This window comes from Lepidochelys kempii, chromosome 2 (assembly GCF_965140285.1).
Source record: "Lepidochelys kempii isolate rLepKem1 chromosome 2, rLepKem1.hap1, whole genome shotgun sequence".
In the NCBI taxonomy this organism is placed as follows: domain Eukaryota; kingdom Metazoa; phylum Chordata; order Testudines; family Cheloniidae; genus Lepidochelys; species Lepidochelys kempii.
The window spans coordinates 237,421,991-237,438,731 of NC_136381.1; the positions used below are offsets into that span (position 1 = coordinate 237,421,991).

General features: G+C 38.6%; 1 protein-coding gene across 6 annotated transcripts in view; it reads left to right on the plus strand.

Annotated features, from left to right (window-relative positions):
• The window catches only part of YME1L1 (YME1 like 1 ATPase), a 31,541-nt gene extending 19,340 nt beyond the window's left edge, over positions 1-12,201 (plus strand). For 4 of the 6 annotated variants that reach the window (XM_073334332.2, XM_073334333.2, XM_073334328.1 and 1 more), the window contains exons 11-19: positions 690-822; positions 2,159-2,221; positions 2,822-2,934; positions 3,636-3,791; positions 5,029-5,180; positions 7,701-7,827; positions 7,931-8,004; positions 8,686-8,772; positions 10,342-12,201. In XM_073334332.2, coding sequence (XP_073190433.1) covers positions 690-822; positions 2,159-2,221; positions 2,822-2,934; positions 3,636-3,791; positions 5,029-5,180; positions 7,701-7,827; positions 7,931-8,004; positions 8,686-8,772; positions 10,342-10,485 — 1,049 coding nt within the window. In that variant the 3' untranslated portion in view covers positions 10,486-12,201. Of the gene's footprint in view, positions 1-689; positions 823-2,158; positions 2,222-2,821; positions 2,935-3,635; positions 3,792-5,028; positions 5,181-7,676; positions 7,828-7,930; positions 8,005-8,685; positions 8,773-10,341 lie in introns of those variants that run through there. The other 2 variants (XM_073334330.1, XM_073334334.1) reach the window with 2 other exon arrangements.
• Positions 12,202-16,741: the final 4,540 nt, after the last annotated feature.

A 16,741-nucleotide genomic window follows, 5' to 3' on the forward strand; every position in this document is an offset into this window, starting at 1 on the left:
GCCAATACAGTTGCTAACATCTCAATATCCCCTTTCTTATTCCAATCAATAGCCTCTGAGTGTGAGCTTTAAAGCACTATGAAAACTGGTATGGCCAAATACTGACTTTTTGCCTTGACACTTGTCCTTTTGCTCAAGTCACCTTCCCATATATGTAGATGCAAGTTTTCCTGAACAGATAGTATTTAGAAGGAAAATAAAGCCAACCTGTGATGCTTAGTATGTATGCACCCATTTGTGGTCTGAATGTTAGATTATTGGGGAGTTTTCTAAGGCCACGACTATCGCTTTTGAGCATTAATTAATACCTGTAATTCTTTGAAACTTTTGCTGTGAGATAGCTGATAAGGTACAATACAGTGGGTCAACTTAAAGTTCCTCAAATTTGGCAATGTCTTCTGTTTTAATGGGTCACAATTTTACATCTACTGACACTAAAAAACAGTTTTTGTGAGCATATGATCTAAAATATGAATTTCTTAATCTTTGGTGACTTTTTCCCAAATACGTTAGTTCATTGACTGAAATAAGTGCAATTCTGGTGACAGTTGGCAAAAAAATGGAGTCCTAAAATAGTGGAATAATAGACTAGAAATAATAGAATCCTAAAATAATAGGGAAAATTGGATTTAGTTTCAGTATGTGAAATACTTTGATTTCAAATGTTCTTAAAATATTTTCTTTGTTAGGGGAAGCAAAAGCAAATGCTCCTTGTGTTATATTTATTGATGAGTTGGATTCTGTGGGCGGGAAGAGAATTGAGTCTCCAATGCATCCTTACTCAAGACAGACCATCAATCAACTTCTTGCCGAAATGGACGGGTATGTATTTTTTTGTTCATTTGTAGTGAGCCAACCTTTGTCTATATTGATATTTTTCAAACACCTGAATGAGATATTCCCTCTCTTAAAGTTAAGGTTAAGAATCTCTTCAAAATTGAGATTTGATTAAAGATTATACAATTTAAATAATACCTAGAACCAATTTCATCACCACTTTATGCCAGCAAGAACAGTAGAGCCAGGGATTCTGGTGGCGGAAAGTATATGAGAGGGCCAGTTTGAAGTGGCAAAGCAGATGAATTGGCGAGGAGGGGAATGGGCTTGATGGAGGAGGTGCAAAAAAAAAAAGAGAGAGAAAAAGGCGGGAAAGATGAAGCGGGGGAATGAGAAATCTGAGTTGGAGCATTAGCTGGTTTAGTGCCTGTAGAGCTCCAGCAGGAATTAAAGCTACCAATGAAAGGGGAAGTAGTGATGGAAATGTTGCTTTCTCTTTGCAGGGTTGAATAATCCCTTCCCCTCTAGCCCCAGGGGCAATGGCTTAGTAAGTGCCAGAAGGGCTATGTGCACCAGCTTTGCTTAACTTTGTCTTTTTCCTCTGATTCAAGTAGATGCATTTGACAGGTGTTCTCACTGGGATACAGACCTTGAGAACTAGGAACAGTGTTTCAAGGGTTCCTTCATCTATCTTTATGTAATAGTGCAACTCAGGGTGTTGGACAAAAACGCACCTGATGTTTCACATCAACTCATTCAAGCCAGAAGCCTAACAAAGCTATTTTTGTTACTGATTAAGCCTAAATTACTTTAATTCTCAAAACAGAGGTTTGATTTTGGGGGGTGAAAAGTACCCCTTTTCCATTACTTAGACCAAACTTTAAGCTCCATTTTAGGAAATAAAGACACTTTGTCCCTGTTAATGATGATCTATCAATTGATTGCCTCCAGAGCTGTGTCTTCTGGAATGGATGGGCAGATAGAGGGGACCTGTAGACAATCATTGGGTTGATGTGGCTATGTTTGTATGCCAGAAGCTGGGAATGAGCGACAGGGGATGGATCACTTTGAGTACCTGTTCTGTTCATTCCCTCTGGGGCACCTGGCACTGGCCACTGTCGGAAGACAGGATACTGGGCTAGATCGACCTTTGGCCTGACCCAATAGGGCCATTCTGATGTTCTTTATGGCTCATACCTCGTTGGACTCCACACTCCGAAAGGCCAATTGACTGCAGCTGGCCCAGAGAAGAGCCAGGAGTAGTAAACTAGCTAAAAAGTCCTTGTTTTTTTTTTGGTTTTTGTTTTTTTTTAAATAAAATTTCATAATGCTTAGGAATCTAACTTTGTAAACTAATATCCTTTAAAATCTTTTTTTGAAGCTTTAAGCCTAATGAAGGAGTTATTATTATTGGTGCAACAAACTTCCCTGAAGCATTAGATAAGTAAGTATGAAGTTTATGTACCAGTTTCACAAATGTGTATTAAATCTCCAATTGTATAGTGATGGGGGCTGTTTAAGTAACTAGATGCAGTTGTGATAATCTTCAGATTTTACAAATGATGTTGAGGTTACTTTTCTCTGGAAAGCTGTAGGGACTGGCCAATTTGTAACATTTAAGAGCCACTGATTTAGAGGAAATAGGTAATATTACCATGTTTTCTAGTAAGAATTGTAAAAATTTGCAAAGTGGTGGCTGGGTGCCCCATCTGCCATGATGCATTAACAACTTGGTAAAGAATCACCCCCTTAGCTGCATATACATTTTTCGTAGTAATTCTATACAAAAAAAATTACTGTACCTCCTGATGGCAGAAAGCAATTTCTATTAATCTAAAGTTAACCAGCAACAAACACCTACATCCGCTTTTTCCGCAGTGTACAGGTAAGTGGAGAGAGAGGTGTGTTCCTGGGAGAAAGTCTTCTCAAAATGTCTATTTTATTAAGAAAATTAGATGTGTTGCTGTAACACTCTGTCAGTAACATTGATATTCAAATGTTAAAGCATGTCTTATTTACTAAGTTTCTTTTTCCTTTCTCTTAGTGCTCTAATACGTCCTGGCCGCTTTGACATGCAAGTTACAGTTCCAAGGCCAGATGTGAAAGGTCGAACAGAAATTCTGAAATGGTACCTTAATAAAATAAAGTATGATCAATGTAAGTATCAATATTTAGTTGCATGGGGTGACATCTTTTGCCATCAGACTCTTGGTCCATCTAGCTCAGCGGTTCTCCACCCCAAAGTGGGTTGTGACCCCATTAAAATGGGGTCGCCAGGGCTAGCTTAGACTTGCTGGGGCCCAGTGCCAAAGGCAAAGCCCAAGCCTGAGGACTTCAGCCCTGGGTGGCAGGGCTCAGGTTACAGGCCCCCTGCCTGGGGCTGAAGCCCTTGGGCTTCGGCTTTGGCTCCCCGGCCTGGGGAGGTAGGGCTTTGGTTTTCCCCTGCCCTCCCCCGGGGTGGCGGGGCTTGGGAGGGCTCAGGCTTTGGTCCCCCCTTCTGGGATCATGAAGTAATTTTTGTTGTCAGAAAGGGTCGCGATGCAATGAAGCTTGAGAACCCCTGATCTGGTTCATTGTCATGTCAGCAATAGTGGCCTGAAACAGATGCCTCAGATGAAGGTGCAAGAAACCCTGCAATAGGCAGTTATGGGACAACCTGCCCCAAGCAAAGCTTCCTTCTAATCCGCAATGGTTAAAGGTGTGTCTAAATCCAGAGACATGAGATATTTACTATTGTAACCAGGCATTCTCATTCATATAAATGTCGAACCCCTTTTTGACATTGTTAGATAAACAGAAAAAAAATCTTTGCAAGGAAATAATAGGTGGTATCAATATCTATTCTTTTTTGCACACAGCTCTCGATCCAGAAATAATCGCCCGAGGTACAGTAGGATTTTCTGGAGCAGAGCTAGAAAATCTTGTGAATCAAGCTGCATTAAAGGCAGCTGTTGATGGGAAAGATATGGTAACCATGAAGGAACTGGAATTCTCAAAGGACAAAATTCTCATGGGTAGGCTTTTACATATGCAAGACTAACTATTTTTAAGATAGTGTGGTGATTTTGTATTTGAGTGTATTTATTGCATTTCGTTATCCGTTTCAACTACCTTCTTCTCAGTTAGACTGATGTTCTTAGGTTAGTGCCTACCAATTACAATGGTGGTACATTAGAAAGTCCTGAGATAGATGCTTTCAAATGCAAACCTAAATGATATTCTAATAATGTAATAGCCTCAAGTACAGTAATGTTATCTAGTTAGGTCAAAGCTTATAATAGTTACCATGGCAGGTTCAGATACTGACAGCAAACGCTCTGTATGGTAGTGTGCTACATTGGGAAACTTACTCTGGCCATTTAGGCTAATGGCTTTTAGATGCAATCATCTATCATTATATCCAACATGCTTGGGTGTTCAGAAGCGCTGAAGTTAGGAAGAAATTAACATGTTTTCAACCTACTGCAGTAATCTTTCACAAATTCAAATAGTGTACAAAAAATAAACAACGGCACTGTCTGTAACATACTCAGCCAGACTATACCATAGATACAGTTACGAGAATACTTGGATTGAGGTAAAGCATGCTGTTGTGACATGACTGAGGCTTTGGGGGAGGATGAGGAGTAAGGGGATGACCTGTATCTGTACACTTCTGCTGTTCACTTCAATTTTGGATAGGACCCATCTGGATCAGAGGGTTAACAGTATGTTAACCGCGGTTTAAAACAGATTTTCTGAGATTTGCTAATACTGCAAGCTTCTTGTAGCAAGGACTGTTTCAGTAAGGAGTATGCCGTCAGATTTAAAAATAAATGGGAGGCAAAGGATCAATTAAAGGAGATATGCTTCTTCCTTGTAAAGAAGGGAGGTAGATTATCAGAACCCTGGAGCAAGATTTGGTTTGAGTTGCATGTGGTGAGGTAAAACTTAGATGCCTGAGCCATATATATTATTCCAAAAACCTCTTCCGATCCTTTTATACTTGATGGACTGAAATTTTCAAATGCACTTGGAATTAGCCTCACATTACTCCCATTAAAGTCAAATTGACTTCAGTGAGAACGGGGTTTGACCAATACTGAGCCTTTTTGAAAATTCCTCCCAGTAACAAATCTAATGACAATAGTTTGATTCTTATTTCACTGTAGTCCTCAAATGTCGGTTGTGTGTATGTAAACATGTTTGAATGATAATTTCATGTGCTTTTATGCAGCTTTATTAATCTCTTCCTTTTCATATGTTTTTAAGGACCTGAACGTAGAAGTGTAGAAATTGACGATAAAAACAAAACAATCACAGCATATCATGAATCTGGACATGCTATAATTGCATATTATACCAAAGATGCAATGCCAATCAACAAAGCTACAATCATGCCCCGAGGACCAACACTTGGACATGTGAGGTTTTTTAAAAATAAGCCTAACATTTATACTATTTACCTTTTTGCACTTTCAAGGAATTTCCCAGCAACATTGTGACATAAAAGGCATGTCGTGATATTGCAAAACTACTGTAATAAACTAATGTATATATGATAGAAAAATAAGCTTTTTAAAGAGAATCTTCTGAATCTTTTTTCCACTTTGTTCCTTTTTCCTATAGCTGGGTTAGAGAGACAGACTTCTCTTTAGCTTCAAACCAGCTAGCCATCAATAATGGTTCAAACAGGCAAGGAGGGAATATTAAGTCTTGATATGATTCTGAACTAGTACTGGTCCTTTTCTCTTCTAGAACAGCCAGAAAATCCCAGAAAGCTTAAAAGCAGAGCTGCCTTTTATAGAAACTTCCTTGTATCAAGCCAATACTTCTCCAAAGATATTTTATCTAAAATATATTGCTAACTTCAATAATTTGCTCGCTCTTCTTTTAGGACAGACCTTGCCCCTTCAGCATTTCTGTCCTGTCCTTTGAAATCTGAGCTGGGTGTTATTTGAACAAAAAGGGACGTGTTCCCTATTGTGTATATTTGTCTTTTAATATCCAGCCAAACTAGCGTAATACACTGATCCGGAAGCATGTGGACCAGTGTCCAAACAGGTACAGAACAAGATGGGATATTAGTTGGTGTGTGCTATAGATCACCAAATTAGTTTTAGGGAACAAGATGACCACTGCCGTATGCACCTATTTACAACATGTAAGGAAAAAAAGTTGAGACTGGGGGACTTCAGTTTGAGTGACATATACTGGAGGTCTCATGCTGTTGGTACTAAAACATCCTCAAGTGTTGCAGTCAACACTGAGGAATTCTATATTAAGGCAAGGTCTAACAGAGCAACTGACCACAGAACTAAAAATTAATGGGTGCTTGGGTATAAGTGATCATGACTTTGATCATGTTTATAATGTGCAAGCAGAATAAAGTCCAGACCAGTGATACATGTGCTTTAATAGGGCTAATTTGGGTTAGGAAATAATTTAAGCACACCTTACTAAATGCCCAGAAAGTCCCAATTGAAAAAGAAGACTGCACTAGTTAAAAGATCAACCTGGTTTAGAGGGGAAGTGGAGGCAGCTGTAAAAACAAACAAATTTAAAGAAAGGGGAAGTTGACAGTAATGAATATAACTCAGAAGTTAGGAATTGTAGAAATTGATAGGGGACACAAGGAGAAATCTATGGCCAGCACAGTAAAGGACAATGAGGAGTTTTTAAATATAATAGAAACAAATGAATCCTGACAATGGTATTGGTCCATTACTAGAGAGAGATGGTATTATCTATAATAATTAGAGCCCTACCAAATTCACAGTCCATTTTGGTCAATTTCATGGTGTTGATTTCAGATATTTAAATCTGAAATTTCAGTGTTGTAATTGTAGGGGTCTGGACCCAACACTTAAGGCAGCAGCGCAGAAGTAAGGGTGGCATGGTATGGTATTGCTACCCTTACTTCTGTGCTGCTGCTGGCGGGGCACTGCCTTCAGATTTGGGCGCCTGGCTAGCAGTCACCGCTCTCCAGCCACCCAGGTCTGAAGGAATGCAGAAGTAAAGGTGGAAATACTGCGGACCCTTCTCCCCCCCCCCCCCCCCCGACCCTCTGTTGGGTCAGGACCCCCAGTTTGAGAAACACTGGTTTCTCCTGTGAAATCTGTATAGAATAGGGCAGTGGTTCTCAAACTTCATTGGACCATGACCCCCTTCTGACAACAAAAATTACTAATAAATCAAGATTGAATGTTTTTTAAAAAGGGATGTTGTAGGAATACGAGAATTATTTTGGAAGTTTAAGGCCTGTGTTGTACAGGAGGTCAGACTAGATGATCACAATGGTTCCTTCTGGCCTTGGAATCTATGAATCTATATCCCTCAGACAAGTTGACCTGTGCTCAGCACACATTTAGGAAATAGTGGGGTTACTAGTCATTTTGTAGTTCCCTGATCTTGGTTCTTAGGTATATCAACCTGTAGGTTGCTTAGGGCTTCTGATTTTACATTTTACCAATAAAACACCTCTGATTTTTAAAAAAAAAAAAAAAAAGAAAAAGAAATTGGTATTTATCCAATAAACACTGAAAATAGTTACATGTATCTTAGGCCTTGTCTACACAGAGCAGTAATGTGGACTACGGGGGGTGTGATTTTTAAAGCAAACTAATGTGTTGATCTTTAATAGGTCCGTGGAGACCCTGCTGGTGTGCACTAAAAGTTCCCTAGTGTGCTTTAACATAGTGCAATTTGAAACAGGACTACATTAAAGTGTACTAAGGAATGTTACAAAGAGATTGCTCATTACAGTATATACTAATGAACCCTGAAAACCCCTGATTTTTAGACATCTATATAAAACTCGAAAATTGCTTAAAAAAACGCCCCTGAAAAATGAAATTAATAAATCCAGAAAAAAACACAAGCCCTAACACTGCTCTGTTTTATGCTCTATTTTATTTTAGTCTGACCAGTTCTACATTTTATAGGTATCTTTGCTACCAGAAAACGACAGGTGGAGTGAAACTAGATCCCAGCTGCTTGCACAAATGGATGTTAGTATGGGAGGGAGAGTAGCAGAAGAACTCGTATTTGGAAGTGATCACATCACAACAGGTCAGTTGATATCTGTGGCTAAAGAATCTTCTGTCAATGGATATTAAGTTTATGTAACTTTGGTTTAGCTGACTCTAACTTAAATTTTGTTTTTAATATCTAGGTGCTTCCAGTGACTTTGACAATGCTACTAAAATAGCAAAGCTGATGGTGACTAGGTTTGGAATGAGTGAGAAGGTAAGATCATATTAATTCAATCTTAGTCATACCGAGTCATAGCTATTGCTCTGATTCTGTACCTTTTATGTGCACACAGCTATGAAAGATCAAGCTATATAGAGATCAAGAAATTCTGTTGACATAGTAACTAGTGATTTGGCTAATTTGAAATGCAGGCTTTGTCTTTTGACCTTTATACAGTGAGTTTTCTTTTTGAGTTCTGTACACTTGATGTATCAACTTATACGCTTGCATTAAACAAACAAATTTCTGCTTATGCATGCTCACAAGATTTTTTTTTTTTTTGGTAGCAAAATAAATGTTCTAAAACATAATGTAATCTTAAGGATTCATTCCTTGGAAGAAAATCTCAGCTGAGGTTTGGAAAGGGGGTGGAGAGAACTAAGAGTTTTTTGCAGACTTTTAAAGAGACAGCATTATATAGGCTAGCCTTAAAGGGAGCTTTGTTTTGATTGTGTGGAAATACAATCCTGAAGTGAGGTTATAGCTCATTTTGGCTTGTGACTTTTTGTGGGATTTATTAATATGGATGTATATATTACCTTATCTAGCAATTTTGTTTGCTTATCTATATGGTAGATAGGCGGGTGGGTGATGCTATTTATACAAAAATAGCAATAGCATCAGTGTTTTATTGAAATGGAGGATTTTTCTTGTCTTGCTATTCTCTTTCTTTAGCTTGGTGTCATGACGTACACAGATACAGGGAAGCTCAGTCCTGAAACCCAGTCGGCAATTGAACAGGAAATAAGAACACTTTTAAGGGTAAGATTTGTTTCCTGCAATTACTTATCTCATTTAAGAGGTGAGTTGAACAAAGATAATGAATGACTGATTATATTGGTTTCTTTGCAATATACAATATAGTGTCTGACCTTGTGGATGGAAACATTCTTAAAGGTGCAGCTAAGTCAAATTTGAATAAAAACGCACAGTCTCTTCATATTGAATTCCTTTGAGGAGTTGTTAGTAGCTTTGCATTTGGTTTATGTTTAAGCAGTATGGCATAGGCTGGGTTGGTTTAGTTATCCAGGCACACCTGATGCATTCCATGTTAACACATGGTGCTTTGCTTTAACTGTTTCAGAGTAACAGCTGTGTTAGTCTGTATTCCCCAAAAGAAAAGGAGTACTTGTGGCACCTTAGAGACTAACCAATTTATTTGAGCATAAGCTTTCGTGAGCTACAGCTCACTTCATGCATCCGATGAATGGTATGTTGGTCTCTAAGGTGCCACAAGTACTCCTTTTCTTTTTGCTTTAACTGTGTAATTTCCAATGAATTAATGTGGGAGTTTCACTAAATACCTTCCAGTCACCTATTTTAGAACAGGGGGTGATTTTGTGTTACTTTCACACTGTTTTGTATCTTTCCCTCAAGTAATTGAACATAATTCTTTGTCATTCTGCGAATTCCAGATCAGAGTTCCAATTTAGGGTATCTACTACCGTTTTTTCAAATTTTTACTTCCTGGTTAGCGTTTTGAGGGATGGTTGGTGGTTTATTTATATACAATATAATTTATTATTCTAACTCTTAATAGTGCTGATATATTTGAGATTCAGATTTATTATGTTTAATTTAAAATGGTGTATTGGAATTTTCAGATTATTCAGATATTTATAGCATTGTGATTAGTGTTGCTATATCTTTCTAATCCTCTATTTTCAATGGATCATAACTTAAATATTTTGGGAGGTAATTAAAAAAAATTGTCTGAAAGTGAATTGATAAAAGGTACTTTTTAATTTAAAAATAACCAAAAAAACTTCAGATTGTACACGCTTTGGAGCCTGGGCACATTTTGAGAGAGACAGCAACATCTGAAGCTGTGTAATATGAGTATTTTTAAATGTTATTAAGCCCTTTTATTGTGTTCTGATAACTCACAGTGTTTGATTTTAAAACTTGACATGTTCAATAGTAATCTTTGAGGAATCTTATACTGATTTGTCAGTCATTTGGTTTCCAGATTTACTAAAAAAAAGAAAAAAAAAATTAAGTAGCACAAAGCAGGTCTGCAGGATTGCTTCCTCAATCCACACATAGATCCTGATCCTGCAAAGACTTAAATGTGGGTGTAAAGTTACACACATGAGGAGAGCCACTGAAGTCTGTGGGACTCTAATCCTAAGCATAAAATGCTTCAAGTGCTTAAGTCTTTGAAAGATCAAAGCTATACTTAAGAGTGAACTGAAAGGACATCTCTCACGGGTGCTGAGAGTGGTTTATATTGAATCTAATGAGGAAAACCATTTTAAAAAATGTACTTGTATCATTTTCTTAAATTTTCTGTTCTGAATTTTTAAAAAAAGTTTTACCTTTTTACTTTAGGACTCATATGAGCGAGCAAAGAACATCTTGAAGACCCATGCAAAAGAACACAAGAATTTAGCAGAAGCTTTATTGACGTATGAGACTTTGGATGCCAAAGAAATCCAGATAGTTGTAGAGGGGAAAAAACTAGAAGTGAGATAACAACTTCCTTTATGGAGTCTAACTGATAATTTGAAGAATGTACGTCTAGCAATGCAGTTGTCTCCGAATGCAACATAGCTTTTTTTCTTCCTGATGTTTGCATCGTATTAATAACATTTCTTAGCATTATGCATTGTCTCGAGCTTTTGTTACAATTATCTAATTTTTGTCTTTGTTCAGAATGAGAAACAAGGTATAAAGTAAGTTCCCCCAGGAAAAAGAAATCAGAAATATAAAATCTCAGGATTGAATCCACCTTGTTTGGAGACCTCAGCCAAATGTTGAAATGGGAAGAAAAGAAAAGTGAATGCTCTAGTATGTTCAAGCATATTTTCCTTGGTTATGCTGCTATATGTGGGCTTGAAGTGGTACCATCTTAATATGTACAGTATAAAGTTTTGTAGAAAGTGAGCCCTTAAGTGCTAAAGTTACAGAACAGTAATGATTTTATGTTTACCAATAAAGTACAGTTTTAAAAAAACACTGTTTCTGCTCCAGAAATGCAACAAACACAACTGTTAAATGAGTGGATACACAGTGCATCCCCAATACACGGAAATACAGGGCTCCCAAAACAGATGAACTGTTGCTAATTTCACTTCTATTGCTCTTAAAAGATAAAATGTACGCATATGATTCAAAATTTTCAACACGATATGTGGGCAATAATGGGATACACCTATTTAAAACTCTTTGGACCACGCTGTAAAAAGTAGTGTTCATGCTGACAAAACTGTGCCAGGGATGGGAAATGCTGCGCTGTCACACCTAATGTGCTCCTGACAAGGTTATCTCTCAAACTTTATAAAGGCAATATATGGATGTAATTTGATAGCCATGCTTTTATACTGCTGGACATACTATTGAATTGGTTTTTACTAATATTGTGTACGGGCTTTTTGATAAACCTGTGAAAGATTTCTTCCAAGAGGAGACAAGTATTACTCAACAAAAAAGGGTACTTCAGAAGCAAGTGGCTTGTTGTTTTAAAAAACATTCCCTGTTACCTGTTCCATAAAAATGTCTTTTTTTGCTTGAAATTCTACAACTTTTAATCCATATAAATACTCAGACATTCTAGAGCCAGAAGAAAGTCTAAAAGAAAACATTGGCAACTAGGTTATAGTCAAGCAAAAACTATTGCTAGTAGCATTATATATGCATCTTGCTGCGGCCAGGTCCAAGGAATAATTTTTAGGAAAACTAACACTTACCGATTAGAAGCATCTCTCTGTACAATTATAGAAAATATTAGACACTATACGCTTTTTCTGTCCTAGAGAGAAGGCTTTTAGAAAATTAACATTTAAGGTTAAATAGTGAAAAAATAGTGCCAATAAATGTGGAAAAAATTGAAATAAGTTGGTAATTAAATTTAGAATTAGCATTAACACAGGATTTTGTTGTAAGTATAACATTGGGCTAGCTCAATTTTTTTTATTGGTAGAGAATGCATTTTCCTTTCCTTTCAAAACTATTGCTGCAATACCTCTGTTTTTTCCTATTTACTATGTTGTTTTCATTCAGTCAGCTTAGTACCATGACATCCCTAGTACAGTATGGAAGAACCTCAAGACATTTGCTCTAAAACAGTATACCAAGCTGCTTGGCTGATTGGTTACAGATGTATATGTATTTTAGGAATATGCATTCAGGAACATGCAAATATGACATGCTTGGCATCTGTTTTTGGAATAATAAAGGTTCATTTTAGTATGCTCTTTGCTTTTTCATTTTTCTTTCACTGTATATTGATATAAAGTGGAATACTAGTTTCCCTCTTATGTAAATTGAGGTGTATAAACCATGCTTAAATTTGTAAATAAATTCAACTGTTATGGCAAACTTGTAATTTCTTCAGTTCGACCACAAGGAAGTTTTTTTTCTGAAACACTCAAACTTTATTTCCTAAAATTGTAACTTTTAGTAATTAGTTGACTTAATAGAGGGACAGTTCTTTTTTTGTCTGGTAAATAATATTAATAGTTTATTTAAACTAAACAAAAAGAAAAACTTGCCACTCTTGAAGTCAACAAATTTATTTTGTTGGTTTATATAACCAAAAGTTAACTATATTTTTTTTAATTGTCCCTATTTTAAATCCTTCATGTGCTACTCCATTTGCTCACAAGAGGAAATCACTAGAGGAAAGCGGTCATTTTAAAATTGAGGGTCGCTCTGTCTTCCTTTTAACACTGTAAGCGGTCTGAGATTCTCAACGGTTTCCTGTTTTTTCATTTGTAACAGCTGGATCTCTATGTATGTATGTGATAGTTGTAAGCTTTGTCTCAGAAACTTGGTTCCTGGGGGGAAAAAAATTGGTCTGTCCATGTACTGATGGATCTCGGAGAAACCTGGGTAAAGCTGTTTCACACTGTATTTGTGATTGTTAGAGGTGGGCTGGAAAAATCAGAGTATTGAAAACGCTTAATGATAATAGCTCGAATTACAACTGATGTTTGAATGTGACTTTTCCCACCATGCCTCTAACAGTCACATTCAAGCATCAGTTGTAATTAGTGACATTATCAGGAAAGGCTTTTCAGTACTGTGGTACCAGGTTCTATGGAAATACCTGAGACTGAGCTTTACAACTCAGTTGTGTGATTTTATTTTTTTAATCACTAGGTAGAAATTTGGAAAGGGGTGTGTATGTGTGTGAAATCTTAAAAACCTATTTAAGAAATGCATTTCACGTGATGCAACATGTTTGCCAGTTTTGTAGACATGCAATGGTCTTAGGTTCATAACCAATATAACAATTTTGCTGTCTTACAGTTTGATAAAATAGCAAAATTACTGAGATTTTTATAAGTAGCTTGTGCACTTGGCATAAGTGTGACATTTGCTGTTCTGGATCTGTGATTATAAAGCAATGATTAACTCCGTATCAGACGAATACATTTCACTGACTTGAGAGGAGGTTTGGGTAGTAAACTGGAGCTATAAGCCATGAAATCTCTCCCCTATCTTTCACTTTTACTCTCTTCTTCTTTAAGACTTGTGATGGTTATCAAACCTCCAGCCAAGGAACGCTGGACAGTACTTCAGTGGAATTAATTACTACTGCTCCAAGAATGACTGTATGGTTGCTTCATTATTTCACTAAACAGACATCACTCCTCTTCCTTTGCTAGAAGCTAGGTGTATTACTGTAATGCCATCATCCTCTGGCTCTGTTGGCTTGAAAGTGGTCACATTTTTCACCTTTTATTCTCAAATGGCTCTGTTTGGTGACACAAGGTCTAGGACAGAAGGTGACCTTGGTAAAAGGCAGTGACCATGTCCCACCCATCTCGTAATTTCTTGCACAACAGCCACTCAGAGGTTTTGCTGCCCCTAATATTTAATCGTGCTTGGCATGTCTCTCCTGTTTTATAGTTACGCCTGCCCTATGCATTTTGTTCTTTATAGCCTGTCTGGAGTCGTGATTTAAGAATAGTATATAAATCATACGGGTCTCACAGCATGTCAGTGTAACAATATCACAATATTTCCCTTTGTATGTTGCTGTATTTCCCTTTTTAAAGTTGTATGTTCCAACCGCTGCTCCGGTGCCTGTTTTGCCCTTCCACCATGTTGGATGAAAAGAGCTGACAAGGCTAAAGTAGATCAGTACTGTGACTGTGGTGGTGTTAGGTTTCAATGATGCAGCATGTGCAGCTCACCCTACTATGCAGGTTACTATGGGCACTGACTTTGCATCAAGGAGCAGATTTTGAAATTCTGCAACTTATCTTCAAAGCCTATCTCGGGGCTGTACTATTCCATGGGTTGTGCCTCACTTAAAGAGCAATCTGTGTCACGGAGCTGCGTTCTTCAGGAGCAAGTGAGCCATCAGCTACAGGGTGAGACTTGTAGGTGAAGGAGATTCAATGTTCACAGCATTCCATTGCAATGGAAGTCCAAGACCCATCTTTTCACCAACTTTCTCAACTTCCCAGACAGCTGCAGCGGGCGAGCAAACAAAGCTGTAAACGGGCATTTCAGGGGGAGTTTGTATTGTGGTGCTTGTTTGGGGTTTGTTTTTGCGGTGGGTGGTGGTGTTTTGGTGTGGTTTGTGTTTCCCAGATTAACAGGATCTAGGTGGGAAGGCTATGACCGATACAGAGGCAGCAGTGGGAGTGACTCGTAGTGGAAGACACAGTGAAGATGACTGGATGTGGAAGCTGTGATATGGTACGTGATCCTGGAGGGAGTACCTGGTAAGAGTTTTGTCTGCATGAAAGGCCGTCTGACAGAGCTGATGGAGGAAAAGATCCGAGGTTGGAGATGCAGGTGGAAAGTCTGGTTGAGTTTAGAAAGGGGTTCGAGCAGATTATGGAGCAAAGGCATGAGGTATCTGAAGGGAAAAGCTCAGACTTGCAGATGGAAGCAGGACTGAGGAATTCTGAGGGGAGACTGGGTGAGGAAAGTGGTCAGTGGAAGCATGTGACTAAAAGAACCAGGCAGAGGAAAAGATGGGCTAGTGAAGGAGAAATAGAGCTCAAGAACAGGTTTGCAGAGTTGGAAAATGAAGAAGGGGCTCAGCAGGTAGTCACTGAAGGTGGAAGGGCAAGGAACAAGAGAAGAGTAGCTAGTCCTATAGGAAAAGGGGAAGAGTCAACGGGGACTACGCCAAATGTGAGCCCTAGGAGGATACAGGATGGGTTGAAGAGGATTGCAAGGGAGAATAGGAATGGAAAGAACTTGCAGCCAGAGGGAATGGGATAGACTGGAGAATAGCACCGTCACCAGGAAAAGGCAGGTCTATGTGACTGGGGACTCTTTACTGAGAAGAATAGACAGGCCTGTAACCAGAGCTGATCCAGAGAATAGAAGGGTGTGCTGTCTTCCAGGTGCAAAGATATGGGATGTAGACCTGAGGTTGAAAAGGATCCTAAAGAGAGGCAGGAAAGAATCCCCTAATTATCCTTCATGTGGGAACAAATGATATGGCTAGATTCTCGCTGGAAAGTATTAAGGGAGACTATGCTTGGCTGGGGAAGATGCTAAAGGAAATCGAGGCTCAGGTGATCTTTAGTGGGATTCTGCCTGTTCCTAGAGAAGGGCAACAAAGGTGTGACAAGATTATGACTATCAACAGATGGCTTAGGCAGTGGTGCTATAAGGAGGGCTTTGGGATGTATGGCCACTGGGAGGCATTCATGGACAGAGGAGAGTTCTCTCGGGATGGACTTCATCTGAGTAGGGAAGGAAATAGACTTCTAGGATGGAGGCTGGCACAGCTGATTAAGAGAGCTTTAAACTAGGAATTTGGGGGAGATGGTTGGGAGATGTCCAGGTAATCTCCACACTGGATTTTAGCATTGAGAGGGAAGAAAACAAAGAAAGGATACAGCCGTGGGTAGGAGAGTGTATATATGGAGGAAGGGCAGTGTGGATACCAGTCTAACAGGTTATACTGGCTGTAGAATGACCGTGCCTAATAGGATACAGAATGTGAGCGAGGCCAAACTGCAAAAATGAAGATGTTTGTACACCAATGCGAGGAGCCCAGGTAACAAAATGGAGGAACTAGAGCTACTGGTGCAGGAAGTGAAACCAGATATTCTAGGGGTAACAGAAACATGGTGGAATAGTCGTCACGACTGGAGTATGGGTATTGAAGGGGATGTGCTGTTTAGGAAAGACAGAAGAAAAGGTGGTGGAGTAACACTGTATATCAATGATGAGGTAGAATGTAAAGAAATAAGAAGTGATGGAATGGATAAGACAGAGTCCATCTGGGCAAAAATTACACTGGGGAAGAAAACTACTAGAGCCTCCCCTGGGATAGTGCTTGGGGTGTGCTATAGACCGCCGGGATCTAATTTGGATATGGATAGAGCCCTCTTTAATGTTTTTAAAGAAGTAAATACTAATGGAAACTGCGTGATCATGGGAGACTTTAACTTCCCAGATATAGACTGGAGGACAAGTGCTAGTAGTAATAATAGGGCTCAGATTTTTTCTAGATGCGATAGCTGATGGATTCCTTCATCAAGTAGCTGCTGAACCGACTAGAGGGGATGCCATTTTAGATTTGGTTTTGGTGAGTAGTGAGGACCTCTTAGAAGAAATGGTTGTAGGGGACAATCTTGGTTCAAGTGATCATGAGCTAATTTAGTTCAAACTGAACGGAAGGATTAACAAAAAATCTGCAGCTAGGGTTTTTGATTTCAAAAGGGCTAACTTTCAAAAATTAAGGAAATTAGTTAGGGAAGTGGATTGGACTGAAGAATTTATGGATCTAAAGGCAGAGGAGGCCTGGGAT